Genomic DNA, 17135 nt, shown 5'->3' on the forward strand with positions numbered 1-17135 from the left:
GTGTATGTGTGTGTGTATGTGTGTGTGTGTAGAAAGAGGGATGACAGCTTGACAGAAGTGGATGATGGATGAAGGAGGAGGAGGAGGAGGAGGAAGAAGAAGAAGAAAAAAAATTGTGGAGCAGTGTTAGAGGTGATGGTGGTGGTGGTGGTGGTGGTGGTGGTGGTGGTGGAATTTGAGGGGACGTGTTAGAGTAAGTCGTGTGGTGGAGGTTGTGATGGATGAGGAGAAGAAGGAGGAGAAAGATGTTATGTATTCTTTGAGAGGCGACACGTGATGTTTGGTGAAAGGAATGTGGAGGTGAGAGAGAGAGAGAGAGAGAGAGAGAGAGAGAGAGAGAGAGAGAGAGAGAGAGAGAGAGAGAGAGAGAGAGAGAGAGAGAGAGAGAGAGAGAGAGAGAGAGAAAGAGAGAGAATGATGATGATGGATTAAGCGTTGGTGTGGAGAGAGCAACAAGGAGGAGGGAGGTGAAGGAATAGTGAAGGAACGGGGACTTTTGGACTCTTGGGTTAGGAATAGGAAGGGAAGGAGTTTGAGGCTGGGAAGGGTAAGGGAAGGGTCAGTGAAGGGTAGGGGAGGAGGAAGGGGGAAGGGGAAGGGGGAGAAGCATGGCACAAAGGAGGTGTTTCTTAGAACGTCAATCTTTTCCCGCCAGACTTTTCTTTCCAATTCATCTTTTGTTGAATTTTATCATTTTGGCGTGTCACTGCGCGGACTCTCTCTCTCTCTCTCTCTCTCTCTCTCTCTCTCTCTCTCTCTCTCTCTCTCTCTCTCTCTCTCTCTCTCTCTCTCTCTCTCTCTCTCTGGTAGTAGCATATATTTACATCTCACCATGATACTTTTCTATCTCGTCTTTATTCACATGAAAAATCACATACAAAAAAGAGCACATTCATTGAAGTGCAACTTATCAATCTTACCCGAAGCCAGAACAAGGCACAAACACACCAACACCCCTTTGTGTACGAGAAATAAACATAACACTAGTCATAACAAGCCAACAACTGGAGGGGGACGACTGTTGGGCGTGGGACGAGCGGGCTGAAGAGTTTCCAGGGTAAGGAAGGAGTGTCCGTGGCTGCGGGCGTGTTGGGGCAGCGAGGGGCTCAGAGAGGAGACGCGGCGTGACCCGAGGAGGGAGTGGGCCGCTGAGATGGCACATGAGATGGCTAGGGAGACGAGGATGTTGAAGGGGAGCGGCCCGTATCTGGCGATCATCTCTCTCGTATTCGGTGACGTTCGGCGGGTCTTGTTTCTCACTGTTGCAGGGGCGCCGCCTATCGCTCCCTATCGCTTCTACCGCCCCTCGTCCTGCCCTGCGCTGCCCTGCACTTCAGCACCTCCGCCACGCCTTCCCTCATCCCTGTCCAGCTATCCAGTGTTCATCCCTTTCGTCTGTACTCAAATCCGGCTCTTAAACGCTTTGGTTCTCACGAGGACTATTTTCAAAGACTGCAGATGACTAGGCAGGTTCTCATGGTGTTTTTCTCGTTGATGATGAGAAATCTTTGGTAAACTATCTCTAGAATCACGGTAGCACTTGAAAACCCCCAGGAACTTCCACTGGTAATGCGGAATCTTTACCAAACGATCACTTGAGTCATGAAAACACCTCAAAACCTCGGGAACTTCAACTAAAGCCTGTTGTCGAGATAAGACGCGGATCCTCAGCCTCACAATGTCTCATCTGCATCCGTTTCTTCAGTCTGCCGAGGTGTGACTCAGCGCTGGGGTGAAAGTACGTTAGGTAATGACACTTAATTTCCCAGTACGCATACCCCAGGGTGCCCCCACGCATCAGGTGTTCCCACAGGCCAACCACACCTGTCCCAGCATCCCACACACCTGTCTGGGAGGGTCTGGCAGGTGAAGGCGGTGTGTGTTGGTGTGTTGGTGTGTTGACATCCTGTCCCCCTCCACCCCTCCCCACCTGCTTCCTCTTCTCCCCTTCCAGACACCCCTTCCCCCCACGCTTGTAATATCCTGGAGCGGTAGTCGCCTGGGGCCTCACTCTCCCCTTCCCCTCCTCCTCCCTTCCCTTCACTCCTTCCTGTCCTCGACGTTTCCTTTCGCTGGGTCTGGCCGCTGCACACACACACACACATACACTCCCTCAGTTCCTTCACGCCACTACCTAACACCCACATTCCCTTCATTTCCTTCACTCTATCACCTAACACCCACACACACTCCGTTCTCTTCACTTCACCTAACACACACACACACACACACACACACACACACACACACACACACACACACACACACACACACACACACACACACACACACACACACACACACACCTCCATAGTTCCCTTCACTCCCCCACCTAGCACTGTGCCTTCTGAACACAAAAACACAAGAAAAATTATTAAATAACCAGACAGCTAACGGAGAGGCTGACCTCCATCTGGCTTATGTACACTACAGTAGCGGTAATATAAAACAGCGGTGTGCGGGGACCTCCATTCATGACATTTGCATTATAAAGTCTCCTCCGGGAAGACTCTTAACTCAGCGTCGTGACAATGGAGCCTCAAAGTTATGATGCCTCTGACCGCTATCTGTCCCGCCCGGCGCCGCTCCTCCTCTCCTTCTCCTCCCCGTGAATGCGAATCGGCTGGCGCAGGGACGTGGGTGAAGGGAGAAGGAGGACTGCCAGGCTGCTAGTAAGTCCTGGAGCGTCAAGGTTCTCACGTACGGGGAAAATTAATGCAAGGACGAGCTAAGGAAGCGTTATGAGGGATGGGTGTCCGGTTAGACATCATTGTTACTTAGCCTTGTCTTTGTTCTTCTTGTGCTTTCCTTCTGGATCTCCTCCCGCTCGTCAATCCTCCCGTCTGTCTTCATTCATATATTCTTTCCTTTAAGGCCTCGCAGTTACTGAAATGTCATCTTTCTTTTTTTCGTGTCTTCCTTCTCAACCTCTCACTCGTGTCTCTCCTACCGCCCTCCTTTAGTTATTCGTCCTTTGCTTTCCCTTCTCCCGGTTTCGTCTCTCTTTCTCTGATATCAGGAAATCTTATCTTTGTTTTCCTTCTCAACTTCCTCCCGTTCGTCTCCACCCTACCACCTACCTTCATTTCTGCATCCCTCTTCTCCTTTCCCTTGATCTACGAGTACTCCCGTCTCTCCCTCCTTGATATCCAGGTCAGTGTGTGTTAAGTGGGTGCCTTGGTGCTGCCCGCTGCATCCACAGTACCCTTGCCTCACGTGCTGTATGCCGCACGTGAGATGGTTATAGAAGCTGGAACATTTGCTTACTGACTGTGGTGAAGTTTGTAGGAGTCTTTTAGGTAATTTTAGGTAGTGTATATTATCACAAGAGGTCTTCTATCATTTGTTATTCCTATATGTTCTTTTTTTTTTTTATACCTGGGAGAGAGAGAGAGAGAGAGAGAGAGAGAGAGAGAGAGAGAGAGAGAGAGAGAGAGAGAGCATTACCCCCTCTCCCTACACACAATATACAACCCTGCAATAAGCAACACAAGTGCAGGCGGGCGTCGCTGGGCACCAGAAGAGTGGTCACAACCGTCTCAAGTGGCACCACCTCAAAGCCTCCTTCTCGAGTGCCACTCAAGGCCCCCTCGCCCTCTCGACACCCAACACCTCGCGATAACGCTCTCGACTCCCTCCCGATACCGGCCCCGAATAAGGTGGGACGACCCGGGTATATTGTGTCTCGAGGATCGTTGCTGCATGGCCCGTCAGTGTAGGGTCGTGGGAGAGTGAAACTGGCCGGTCTGAGGAGGAGGAGGAAAGACAAGGGGGACGCCGCCGCTAGCGAGGGGAACGAACGTGCGTCTTATGACAAAACACAGCTGCCTTCACGTGGCTTCATGATCCATTGTGCAGCTTTAATTAGTTACTTTCTACATCTATATTCTTGTTTACCTGGTCACTCGCGCTTGGAAGTCATGAGATCAGCCGGCAGTGCGTGGTATGGCCTACACGTGTCGGCCACAGCGGTCCTCGCGTACCAAGGCAGGGTCGTGTATCCGCCCCGCATACACCACTCTGGCACGTCCCATCACCTGACGAAGTGAAAGGGTTCACTTCCTTTTTTGTACAAGAATGGTGTTTCCTTCTCGTTCCGTCAGTTTATTCGTCTCTCTCGGTCATGCAGCGAAAGTAACGTGTAAAAAAATGTAGATTTGTCGTCACTGTTCTTTATCTAGGTCCCAGACGCTTTCTCTATCCTGAACTTGTCTATTTCCTTCTTGTTGAGTCAGTTTGTTCGTCTCGGTCTTGCAAGGAAAGTGTGTTAAAAAAAAATGAAGATTTGTCGCCATTGCTCTTTCCGTAGATTTAAAAGGCTTTCTCCATCCTGAACTTACCTCTTTATTCTCTAACGTTCCAACCTCATCATCCTGTGAACGCTGCTGCTTCATTAATCTTATCAAGAGCTGGTGCTAGTGAGTGTGCACCACGCGGCACCGCTCAGCTGGCACCACCTCTGCATGCCGCCGCCCTTAGCGCACCAGGATGTGAAAAGGAAATGGTTAATACGTTGCTTGATCGGTTATTCTTATCTTGTCTCTTAATATATGAAGTAACTGTTATTTAGGTTCCCTGCACACTTCAGGATGATAGACTAGAGGGGTGGGCGGGAAGGCTTGTTAGCTCTCGAGATCCTCAGAGTTGAGATCACGTGAGCCACTTGTTCGGCGCGGGGGCCTTAAGTGGCCTCTGCACGATTGTGTAAAATAGCACCTCTCAAGTTTATTTTCATCGACGCTGCGGTATTTGCTCTCCTTTTAAGTGTGGAATTTCCTCTCGCCTTTATTGGGGAACAGAAGCACAGCGAGGCGCCGTGGTGGATGTGTGTGTGTGTTGCAAGGAAGCTACAACAGTGTTACGTGACGCAGGTGTTGAGTGTTGAGCGTCCAGTGACAAGTGTCGGAGAGAGTGGCGGGTGTTGGGACTCGCTCTCAGTTTTCTCATCGCGGAACAATAGGCGTCGGTGCGGCATTGTCCGGGCATGATGAGGCCGCCCTAGAAAGTCGCCCCGCGCAGGGCCGACGAGACCCGACAGCTGACTGACTGCCTTTGGGCGCTCATTACATGCTGGCTATAAAGTTGTTTTATTGAACCTTGATGTTGTAATGCTACATATGGTGTGTATGTGTGTGTGTGTGTGTGTGTGTGTGTGTGTGTGTGTGTGTGTGTGTGTGTGTGTGTGTGTGTGTGTGTACTTTATGGAATTATGTTTTTTATGGTTATCTAATGTATTTTGTGACTCCTAGCTGTGGTGAATAGAATATCTGTTTGTCTATCTCTGTGTGTGTGTGTGTGTGTGTGTGTGTGTGTGTGTCATCATAAACCACATCCAGTTATAATGTGTCTACCTTTATTACCCTTCCTATCCACTAAACATATCCCTTTCTTGCATTCCAGGAGTGGGTCTGGCGCGGGCCAATAACAGGGAGGAGGTGGCCGACGTGCGCGAGGGCCAGGATGTCACCCTCAAGTGCCGCCTCAACAACCCCGCTCTGCTTTCCACGGGCAGGCAGATCTACTGGATGCGGCAAAGGAACGGGGAGAAGGACAACGTCGCCATCGGTGACACTCCCTTTGACCCGAATTATAAGTGAGTTGATGCGTAAGAAGTGGTGGTGGTGGTGGTGGTCACTGATTCTTGCATCACAGTCCCTCACTTTCTTCCAGATTCTCCAGCATACGTAGTTTACAGTGATATTGACGATGATGTTGGTAGTTGTAGTCTTAGTAATATTAAAACTTTTGATAGTAGTAGTAGTAGTAGTAGTAGTAGTAGTAGTAGTAGCAGCAGCAGCAGCAGCAGCAGCAGCAGCAGCAGCAGCAGCAGCAGCAGCAACAGTAGTAGTAGTAGTAGTAGTAGTAGTAGTAGTAGTAATAGTAGTAGTAGTAGTAGTAGCAGTAGTAGTTTTAGTAGTAGTGGTGGTGGTGGTAGTAGCAGCAGCAGCAGCAGCAGCAGCAGCAGTAGTAGTAGTAGTAAGAACATAAGAAAATAAGGGAAGCTACAAGCTGTCTGACCTACACGTGGCAGTCACTGTACGAAACATGCCTTCCTATTTATGTAGTAGTAGTAGTAGTAGTAGTAGTAGTAGCAGTAGTAATTTTAGTAATAGCAGTAGGAATAATAATAATAATAATAATAATAATAATAATAATAATAATAATAATAATAATAAGACATCTTGGCATAAAAACAAGTGTCACAGAATCAAAAACACCCACAGACAATCCATCAAAAAAAAAAAAAATACCAGTACTAACAAAGAACACAATAACTTACCCACACGTATCCTTACAGAGTGGACCTAGTGCAGAATGAGGGCCGCTATGACTTGACCATCAGCCGCGCCACCTACGAGCGGGACAACGGGATGTTTGAGTGCCGCTTCAAGGAGGCCGGCACCGGGTCTGACCTGCACACCACCACTGTCAACCTCACCGTGCTCATCCCACCAGGCAGTCCAAGGGTTGACCCTGAGACGCCCACGGCTACCGAGGGGCAACCCATCGACTTGGTGTGCTCCTCCCAGGGCGGCTCCCCCGACCCTCAGATCATGTAAGGAAACACTGAAGAAAATTTCACTTCATATTAATTTTAGTGAGATTTTATGAGAACATCTATATGAAGAGGAAACAGTGAACATAAAGAAAACTACACTTCACGTTACATAATTCCAGTGAAATTTTATAACAACTTCTAACATCTATAGGAAATGGATGACTTCAGAACAAAAAATTACTGATGTTAATTCCAGTAAAATTTTATAAGAGCATCAGTATAAAATGAATAACGCTGACTGAAAAAAAAATTACATGAGTCAGTTTTCTGAAAAGTGTACTCGTACTTCTGTAGCTTAACAAAGATGAAGTTAACCTTATATTCTTTGTCTCTCTATGTCCATTGTTAACAAAAGAAATGGATAAAGATCTCATTACAATTGTCTCTCCAGCTGGTATCGCTCTGGGTCAGACCAGAAGCTGCAGAGCGTCCTGAAACCTGGGGGAGGACGGGACTTTGCCACCACCTCTGTGCTCACCATCAACCCTGGCAAGGATGACGACGGGGCGCAGTACCGCTGTGTCATCTGGAACAGGGCACTGACTGACTCAGAGAAGATGGAGGCTGTCGTCACTCTCAGCGTCAATTGTAAGGACCGGGAAACAGTTGTAGTGGCGTAGGATTTATTAGTGTTTTATTGTATGTACTTTTCATCAGTGCTTCTGTCATGTCATTTCTAGCAACTGAGATTTTCACATAAAACCAAAGTGAATAAGTTAAGTTATTGTTGCCATCACTCTTGTCATATCCCCTATATCAACCCTTTCACTGGTAGTCAGCTCTTCTTATCATCTACAACTCTTAAAAGACTTACTTTTTGTACTATAGTCTCTTGAAAACATACTTCTACAGTTTGTTTCCTTCATATTAATGGTGCTGTTTTTCCCTTCAGACTACCCTCGCATCACCATAGGACCTGAGAACCCGCTGCGTGTGGAGCTGGACCAGACAGCTGTGTTGACGTGCTCAGCAGATGCTAAGCCCCCAGTGAGCAACGTGCGGTGGACCCGAGGGGGACGCTTCATAGGCACCGTTAGCAACCTCAAGATTGAACGTGTCTCCCTCGATGATGCCGGCCGGTATGTCTGTCAGGCAGACAATGGACTTGGGCGACTGCGAGAGGCTGAAGTGACACTGGATGTGCTGTATGGGCCTCGCGTGTCGGTCATCTCCAGCAAGGATGTGGATGAGGGAGAAGATGTTATTATTTCCTGCAATGTGACAGCCAACCCTACACCAGTGACTATTGAGTGGCTCAAGGAGGGAGACGACTCATTCCGGCAGAATGGCATAGACATCCTGAGGCTGAACCGTGTGTCAGCCGTCAACCAGGGGAACTATGTGTGTCGCGCTGTCAACATCCTCAACCCCACAGGTGGAGAGCCAAGCGATCGGGTGGGCAATGCAACCGTGGCTGTAAGGGTCCGCCATGCGCCAGGCAAGACCTTCATCACCCCAAAGGAGGCCATTGCTGTGCAGGGGGAGCAGGCAACCCTCACCTGCGGAGCTGAACCACCAGGCTGGCCTATGCCCACCTACCGCTGGTGGCGACACGACTCTGACTCCACCCTCACCCTGGGAGCCAACTACACCATTCCCCGGGCATCCCTCACTGATGAGGGCACCTACTACTGCCAGCCCTCAAACCGCCTCGGTAAAGGCACTCACGCCTCAGTCCGGGTTCAAGTCCACCAGCCTCCTCGCATCCTTGAGGACTTGCCCAAGACAGCCATCCACCGCATCGGCAAGACAGACCTGAGCCTCACCTGCCGCGCCCAGGGCAAGCCTGAGCCATCCATCCGCTGGCTGAAGGACGATGAGGAAATCAATCCTGCTGATGGGCTGTACAATATTTTAGTGGAGCAGTCCTCTGTCGGCCAGAACACCGTGCACACAGTTCAGTCCACTCTGCAGTTCCGAGGTCCTCACAGAATCAATGACAACCAGCTGTTGCCGACAGACAGAGGCACCTACAAGTGTGTGTTCAAGAATGATGCTCGGGAGGTGGCCAGCTCACAACTCCTCAGGGTGGAACGTAAGTTTCGGCATTATTGTCCTTTCTTAAAACTTCTGAATTCTAATGTTATTTCAGTATTATAGATGTATTGATTTTTAGTAATAAATTGTTTTCTTTTTTGCAGATTCTCCAATCACAGTCCACAAGGCAAACAAAGTTGCATTTGACCTGAAGGAAGATGCCGAGCTGGAGTGCCGTATGCAGGCATACCCTCAGCCCAGGTTCCAGTGGTCCCTCGGCCCTAACTTCATTGAGTCTGACGGCACCCACTACTCTGTCAATGACACGGCCCTGCATGATGACGTGTATGCCTCTGTGCTGACCATCAAGGGTGTGACTGAGGCAGACTACGGGAGCTACACCTGCAAGGGCACCAACACTCTGGGAGAGCACAAGACTATCATCACACTGCAGGAGAAAGGGCGGCCGGAGCACCCAACCAACCTGCACATCATCAACCAAGGCACCCACTTCATTGAGCTGGCGTGGGAGGAGAGCTTCAACGGAGGCTTTGCAAACACTCTATTCTATGTGCAGGCAGAGACCATGACCGGGGAGATGATGAGCCATGACTGCCAGACCCTAAACCCCTGCACCATCCAGCCCCTTCCACAGCAGACAGCATTCAAACTGCGTGTGAAGGCTGGCAACATGATGGGAGAGAGCGACTTCTCTGAGCCAATCGATGCCACAACCCTGATTGATGTGGACACCATCCCAGAGCCAGAGGAAGTGTACTTTGAAAAATCGAGTAACACTGTGAGCTTCCGTGTGTTGCCTACCGACTTGATTCTTCAGGCCCAGATTGAACTGAGGGATGGCACAGGCAAGTGGACCCCCATGGAGAACATGGTGCCCATCAATAGTGGCGCTCAGGACCACGGTGAAGTGTACGTGGGTGAGGAGGAGCCTGAGGAAGTCAGGATCCGGTTCTGCTCCATCTTTGTGGAAACCAGCTGTGGAAACTATCGTGATGGCACAAAGGGTAAGACATGATTGGAAGAGTTACACTGTGATCATATTGTTTTTATAATTCTCAAAGTAATGACTGAACTCTCCGCCTTTGTCTTTTTTGCCTCCTTTTTACAACCTGAACTGTTTCAGAAGAGTATCAAAACACATCTGATATACTTAATTTTTTACTCTTTCTTTGGCAAGTTGACCAGTCTTTTTTCCCTTTTTTTTACATTGTGTGTGTGCCCTTAACTAGTCTCCTTGCCATATAAAATGAAAAAAATTGAAATGTTAAATTTAAAGCTATAAATGCTCACTAAAGATTTAATTTCTCCCACAGTTGACTACCGCCCATCAATGCCGACCCAGACCATGTCCATGCAGTACATGGTGGCAATCATTGTCGGCTGCGTCGTGTTTGTTGCCCTGGTGGCTCTGATCTTCGTGTGCTGCTGCTGCTGTCGGCGCAGGAACAACAAGCTGAAGAACAAGACAGCAGACATGGAGGTGGCCCATCGTAGTGTGGTGACGCAGCAGGTGAGGCAGACAAGGAGTGGTGCTGGCCTGTCTTCTCTTATTGGGCATAAACACCATCCTGCCAAAACCTTTGAATACCAAAAATTTCACTTTTGACTTGTGATTTACAAATGTGTGATTTACAGATTTATTATTTATTATTCATGAATGCAAAATTTACTTCAGAAACACTATTGAAAAAAAGGACTGATTAGGAAAAAATGAAATCTATGGGTGGTCTTGATTTAAGGATTCTAACTCATTCAGAAATTATGATTCACTTGTATTTGGGCAAGGCTGAAGATTTATTTACTTGCTTATTTATTTATTTACATATTAATTTTGTTTATCTATTTTGTTATATTTCACTTTTTTACTTATTTATTCAATTTTGGGCTGAAATATAGAGTCACGTCCCCATTCATGACTTGGGTATTGTTTCCCCACCAGGCACCACCACCACCTTACTACACAGTGGGCATGGACAACAAGGGTCTGGACGGCTCCATGGACACTGGCCTGGATGATCCCTCCAAGACTGCCATCTACAGCTCCCAGCAATACCACAACTACTCCCAGAATGGACACATCAACAACACACAGAACAATAATGGTATGTTGTGAGTCGCTGGAGTAAAGAAAACTGGAAAATGATTGTTTGTGATCGTATAGTTCACATTTATTTATCATCGTCATACAAATAGTTTGAGTCTCTCCCATTCACTCCAACAATGCTCAGAATGATAATGGATGGTTATGAATATCAGATTAAAGAAAACTGGAAGAGAAGTTGTTTGCATTAATGTAGTTCATGTTTAATCATCATCATTTCATTTATATGGCTTATGAGTCTCTTCCACTTCTCATAATTTTCCTCATTGTACCATTCCTAGCTCTTCATTCCTCCTGCTACTCTCCTTTCATCTTCTTTCAAGTATCCCCATCTTCCAGCATGTAACATCAATACCCCTTCTTTCTGCCCCTCCAGGAATGGGATACATGGACAACAGCTACTCCAACTCCAACAACGGTGGCTCAGTCAACTCCCAAGACTCCCTGTGGCAAGTGAAGGGCCATGGTGACCCCCAGATGACCACACACATGAGCCCACACATGTCCCAAGATTCCAGAGGCTACCAGTACGACCCCATGGTGCACGGAGGCTACGGGATCTCAGGCTACGATGACTACTCACATTACCCAGCTAGCGGCTACCAAGGGCACAGCATGATGGAAGACTACCCCGGCTCCCGCACCAACTATGCTGCCAACAATGACCCATACAATGCAGTGCACAAGCAGAGGAAGAGAGTTGATCATATTGGTGAGTCCCATGTGCTGAGTTAGTGTTGTTGATGTAGTTTGGATTCTGAAGGTGTGAGAGTAATTAATTTCTGTCCTTCATTGGATATTTGCAAGGTTGAAGTTTAAGTTTTATTTTATTTTTTTTATTTTATTTATTTTTTTATTGAAATTGTGAGATACTGTAGTAGGAAATGATGGTGTAATTTGGTAATATGGATTCAGAAGGTGTTTAAGAGTAATTCAATTGGGTCTTTCATATGATATTCACAAAGTTGAAGTCTATGTTTAGTTTTATTTTATTTTATTTATTTATTTATTTTTATTTATTTGTTTATTTATTTATTTGATTTACTTATTTATTATTTCTTTTAATGAAGTCGTAAAGTTTGATACTATAATAGATGTTTGTGGATACATTATTTTTTTCCTCATTCAACTGGTTCTTTTTGAAATACATGGGATGATGCTTAAGAAAAGAGCTAAGTGCATCACACATCATAGTACAGTAATTGGATGCATAAATTTCTCATGATCTCATTACTTAAAGTACAGTCACAAAATAGAATTCACATCCTGTAACAATTTTTCATCCATACATACATCATGCATATACCAAGGCTAGACACACAACCTTCACACTCACACATCCACACCACTCATATGATGGAATTCTCTTACACATAGAGATATAACAAAGCTTCTTCCTCGTCCCCTCAGACGGCGACGTAAGTGGCATGCCAGACCCCTACATGGAGCACTATGACCAGGGCGCTGCTGAGATGAACCCGGAGAACAAGCCACAGATCAGCTTTGATGAGTCCCTGGAGTCCGGCTACTCAACACCCAACTCCCGCAACCGACGCATCATCAGGGAGATCATTGTCTGAGGAGAGAAATGCATGTTTTCAGATTTACACACTTATTTCCAGGTGCTTTAAACACCTGAACCACCAACAAGGAAGCTTTGAGCATTAGATACAATGGTGATGCAGGGCTCATGCTGACCACCATGTGTATATCTCTAACTTGCCATGGATAGCATGTTCTAAATAGTGGTGGAAACATCACTGAGAAAGAATATATATATCCAAAGCTTAATCCTTGTTATCATGCCTAAAGTGGCATGATTACCGCCATAAAAACAGACTTGTTAATACGGAAAACATTGATGCCATCAAACAGTTGCTGGCAGAGTGTGTGTGGCTGCCAGCTTGCCTGCTTTCATCAACACTCCTCAAGACTTGAGCTGTGGATGTACATGCAATAAACCACCGGGGAAGATTCTGCAACACCACACGAGTCCTGGTGACTTGTATGTACTCTCCCTTTCTTCTTCTCTTTAATCATGAAGGGCCAGTGTTGAAAACTGGCTAAGAAAAGACAAGGTCCTTAAACCGCCCCTGCTCATGTCTAGTCTGAATCACTGAAGATGACACAAGAAGCGTTCTGAGTCTATGGACAGTGGAGTGCAGTGGAGGACAGATGGAGCTGTGGAGTTAACTGTGCTTGGAGTTAGAAGTGTGATGACATCTTAAGTGCTGTGACTGGAAAACAGTTAAGTGTCATTGCTCACACAGACTTGTATGTGCAAAGTGAGGACTTCTGTGATGGACTTAAAGTTCTCGAGTACAAAGCACAAAGAGTGAGCAGTGTGTGTGAAGCTCAAACTTGGTCACAAGTGGTGTGCACCAGTCACCACAATGCAGTGGGTCGGACCCCTGGTCCCACCCTGCATGACCTGTGATACTGGCTGCCTTTGTCTCGAAGCTTGAGACCCGAGTGGAGGTGTGTTTCGGAAGTGGTGAAAGGATGATATGTGAGACCGCATATGTCGTAACCTTTTGCTTATGTGTTCTGCCTGAAAGTGTTAATATAGTATGGTCCAAGTTTTGAGTAACAATTGTCATTGTGATCTCAAGTGCAAATGAGACTGTGTCTTGTTTTTGTAATTTATATATATATACATATATATAAATATATTATGTAATACATATGTAATTTAAAATGCATGTACAGTTATTTGTTTAACAGAAGAGGTAATGTGTATGATTGCTAATTTGTATGAATGCTTACCTCTTCCTTGTTAAGAATTTATTGTTTGCCATATTTAGTAAAAAAAGATAATGAACTCGGCAATATCTTCCTCTTTTCTCATTTTCAGTTTCTCTGTTATACTTTCCTGATTCAGTATTGAGAAAATTATATTTGATCCGTGGGCATTGATCCCATGCACTCCCCTGACGCTGGCCATCTCACCAGACATGTACAAATATGCTTAGAATACTTTGCTTGTAAAGCACGTGGACAGAGAACCATGTCAGTACTCTAGACTTAAGTGTTGACTCACTGCTGCCTGGTGATGAGCATGAGGCAGCAGCATGCAGACCAGCCATTGTACAGAACAGTGTGCTCCATCAAGGTGCCTTCAGCCTACAGCCTTCAGGCATCAGCCATTCATGTCTAACTGGTTCTTTTCTTACTTAATGGAATCACTCTGAAGGACCAATTTATATCCTTTAGATCACTCTTTGCTAAATTGTGAGGTGATGTTAACTCTCACCAGATGGTCAGCCAACTTTCTTTAAGGTGAACTACTGTTATACTATTACTACTTGTATGGGTATAGGGGCTTTTTATTACTACTTATGTATGGGTGTTCAGGGCTTTTCATAAGTGTTGTGCAAGTTTAAAGTGTGCATGGTTCACCCACACTCATTGAATAACCATTACTAACTTCATGATCTGTCATTGAAATGTGCATATGGAGTTTATAGAGATTCATGTAAAAAATTTGATTTTATAAATAAAGTTTCATAATTTTAACATTGTTTTGCTGACTGTATTTGAAGGGGTGTGCACCAGTGTCAAGAGTTAGAGTGATGTGTGTGAGTGTATGGTGCTTTGTCTGAATTTATGGGACTACCAGCCTGATATATAGTTTCATATAATGGTGTGGTGGAATAAAGGGAGACTGATAACAGAATACTACAGGGAGAGAAAAAGCATTAAGGTAAAATTAATGGTTTTAAAATGGGATTTCTACAAAAATCATTCAAGGGAAGAAATAAAACAGAACAGGTCAAAATTAAGTTTTCATGTTTTACTGATAATTGATTTTATATATTTCATGAATTTTTCTCAGGGTTATATACACTATATTGAGAGATTTTTTTTTTTTTATGTAGGAGGGACACTGGCCAAGGGCAACAAAAATCTAATAAAAAAAAATGCCCACTGAAATGCCAGTCCCATAAAAGGGTCAAAGCAGTGGTCAAAAATTGATGAATAAGTGTCTTGAAACCTCCCTCTTGAAGGAATTCAAGTCATAGGAAGATGGAAATACAGAAGCAGGCAGGGAGTTCCAGAGTTTACCAGAGAAAGGGATGAATGATTGAGAATTCTGGTTAGAGATGAGAATTCTTGCGTTAGAGATGTGGACAGAATAGAGGTGAGAGAAAGAAGAAAGTCTTGTGCAGCGAGGCCGCGGGAGGAGAGGAGGCATGCAGTTAGCAAGATCAGAAGAGCAGTTAGCATGAAAATAGCGGTAGAAGACAGCTAGAGGTGCAACATTGCGGCGGTGAGAGAGAGGCTGAAGACAGTCAGTTAGAGGAGAGGAGTTGATGAGACGAAAAGCTTTTGATTCCACCATGTCTAGAAGAGCAGTATGAGTGGAACCCTCTCAGACATGTGAAGCACACTCCATACATGGACGGATAAGGCCCTTGTACAGAGTTAGCAGTTGGGGGGGTGAGAAAAACTGGCGGAGACGTCTCAGAACACCTAACTTCATAGAAGCTGTTTTAGCTAGATATGAGATGGGAAGTTTCCAGTTCAGATAATAAGTAAAGGACAGACCGAGGATGTTCAGTGTAGAAGAGGGGAACAGTTGAGTGTCATTGAAGAAGAGGGGATAGTTGTCTGGAAGGTTGTGTCGAGTTGATAGATGGAGGAATTGAGTTTTTGAGGCATTGAACAATACCAAGTTTGCTCTGCCCCAATCAGAAATTTTAGAAAGATTAGAAGTCAAGCGTTCTGTGGCTTCCCTGCGTGATATGTTTACCTCCTGAAGGGTTGGACGTCTATGAAAAGACGTGGAAAAGTGCAGGGTGGTATCATCAGCGTAGGAGTGGATAGGACAAGAAGTTTGGTTTAGAAGATCATTAATGAATAATAAGAAGAGAGTGGGTGACAGGACAGAACTCTGAGGAACACCACTGTTAATAGATTTAGGAGAAGAACAGTGACCGTCTACCACAGCAGCAATAGAACGGTCAGAAAGGAAACGTGAGATGAAGTTACAGAGAGAAGGATAGAAACCGTAGGAGGGTAGTTTGGAAATCAAAGCTTTGTGCCAGACTCTATCAAAAGCTTTTGATATGTCCAAAGCAACAGCAAAAGTTTCACCAAAATCTCGAAAAGAGGATGACCAAGACTCAGTAAGGAAAGCCAGAAGATCACCAGTAGAGCGGCCTTGACGGAACCCATACTGGCGATCAGATAGAAGGTTGTGAAGTGATAGATGTTTGAGAATCTTCCTGTTGAGGATAGATTCAAAAACTTTTGATAGGCAGGAAATTAAAGCAATGGGACGGTAGTTTGAGGGATTAGAACGGTCACCCTTTTTAGGAACAGGTTGAATGTAGGCAAACTTCCAGCAAGAAGGAAAGGTAGATGTTGACAGACAGAGCTGAAAGAGTTTGACTAAGCAAGGTGTAAGCACGGAGGCACAGTTTCGGAGAACAATAGGAGGGACCCCATCAGGTCCATAAGCCTTCCGAGGGTTTAGACCAGCGAGGGCTTGGAAAACATCATTGCGAAGAATTTTAATACGTGGCATGAAGTAGTCAGAGGGTGAAGGAGAGGGAGGAACAAGCCCAGAATCGTCCAAGGTAGAGTTTTTAGCAAAGGTTTGAGCGAAGAGTTCAGCTTTAGAAATAGATGTGATAGCAGTGGTGCCATCTGGTTGAAATAGAGGAGGGAAAGAAGAAGAAGCAAAGTTATTGGAGATATTTTTGGCTAGATGCCAGAAATCACGAGGGGAGTTAGATCTTGAAAGGTTTTAACATTTTCTGTTAATGAAGGAGTTTTTGGTTAGTTGGAGAACAGACTTGGCATGGTTCCGGGCAGAAATATAAAGTGCATGAGATTCTGGTGATGCAAGGCTTAAGTACCTTTTGTGGGCCACCTCTCTATCATGTATAGCACGAGAACAAGCTGTGTTAAACCAAGGTTTAGAAGGTTTAGGACGAGAAAAAGAGTGAGGAATGTACGCCTCCATGCCAGACACTATCACCTCTGTTATGCGCTCAGCACACAAAGACGGGTCTCTGACACGGAAGCAGTAGTCATTCCAAGGAAAATCAGCAAAATACCTCCTCAGGTCCCCCCCAACTAGCAGAGGCAAAACGCCAGAGGCACCTTCGCTTAGGGGGATCCTGAGGAGGGATTGGAGCGATAGGACAAGATAAAGATATGAGATTGTGATCGGAGGAGCCCAACGGAGAAGAAAGGGTGACAGCATAAGCAGAAGGCTTAGAGGTCAGGAAAAGGCCAAGAATGTTGGGAGTATCTCCAAGACGGTCAGGAATACGAGTAGGGTGTTGCACCAATTGCTCTAGGTCATGGAGGATAGCAAAGTTGTAGGCTAGTTCACCAGGATGGTCAGTGAAGGGAGAGGAAAGCCAAAGCTGGTGGTGAACATTGAAGTCTCCAAGAATGGAGATCTCTGCAAAAGGGAAGAGGGTCAGAATGTGCTCCACTTTGGAAGTTAAGTAGTCAAAGAAT

General features: G+C 45.8%; 1 protein-coding gene across 1 annotated transcript; it reads left to right on the forward strand.

Moving 5' to 3' along the window:
* Positions 1-5458: 5458 nt before the first annotated feature.
* On the forward strand, positions 5459-14174 carry LOC135095502 (hemicentin-1-like). Its single transcript, XM_063996365.1, has 9 exons — positions 5459-5593; positions 6299-6556; positions 6951-7147; positions 7452-8594; positions 8701-9561; positions 9871-10067; positions 10497-10659; positions 11035-11370; positions 12069-14174. Exons 1-9 carry the CDS (start codon positions 5526-5528, stop codon positions 12236-12238), a joined length of 3393 nt encoding a protein of 1130 aa, XP_063852435.1. The 5' UTR covers positions 5459-5525; the 3' UTR covers positions 12239-14174.
* The last annotated feature ends 2961 nt before the right edge of the window (positions 14175-17135 follow it).

This window comes from Scylla paramamosain, chromosome 3, assembly GCF_035594125.1.
Source record: "Scylla paramamosain isolate STU-SP2022 chromosome 3, ASM3559412v1, whole genome shotgun sequence".
Classification (NCBI taxonomy): domain Eukaryota; kingdom Metazoa; phylum Arthropoda; class Malacostraca; order Decapoda; family Portunidae; genus Scylla; species Scylla paramamosain.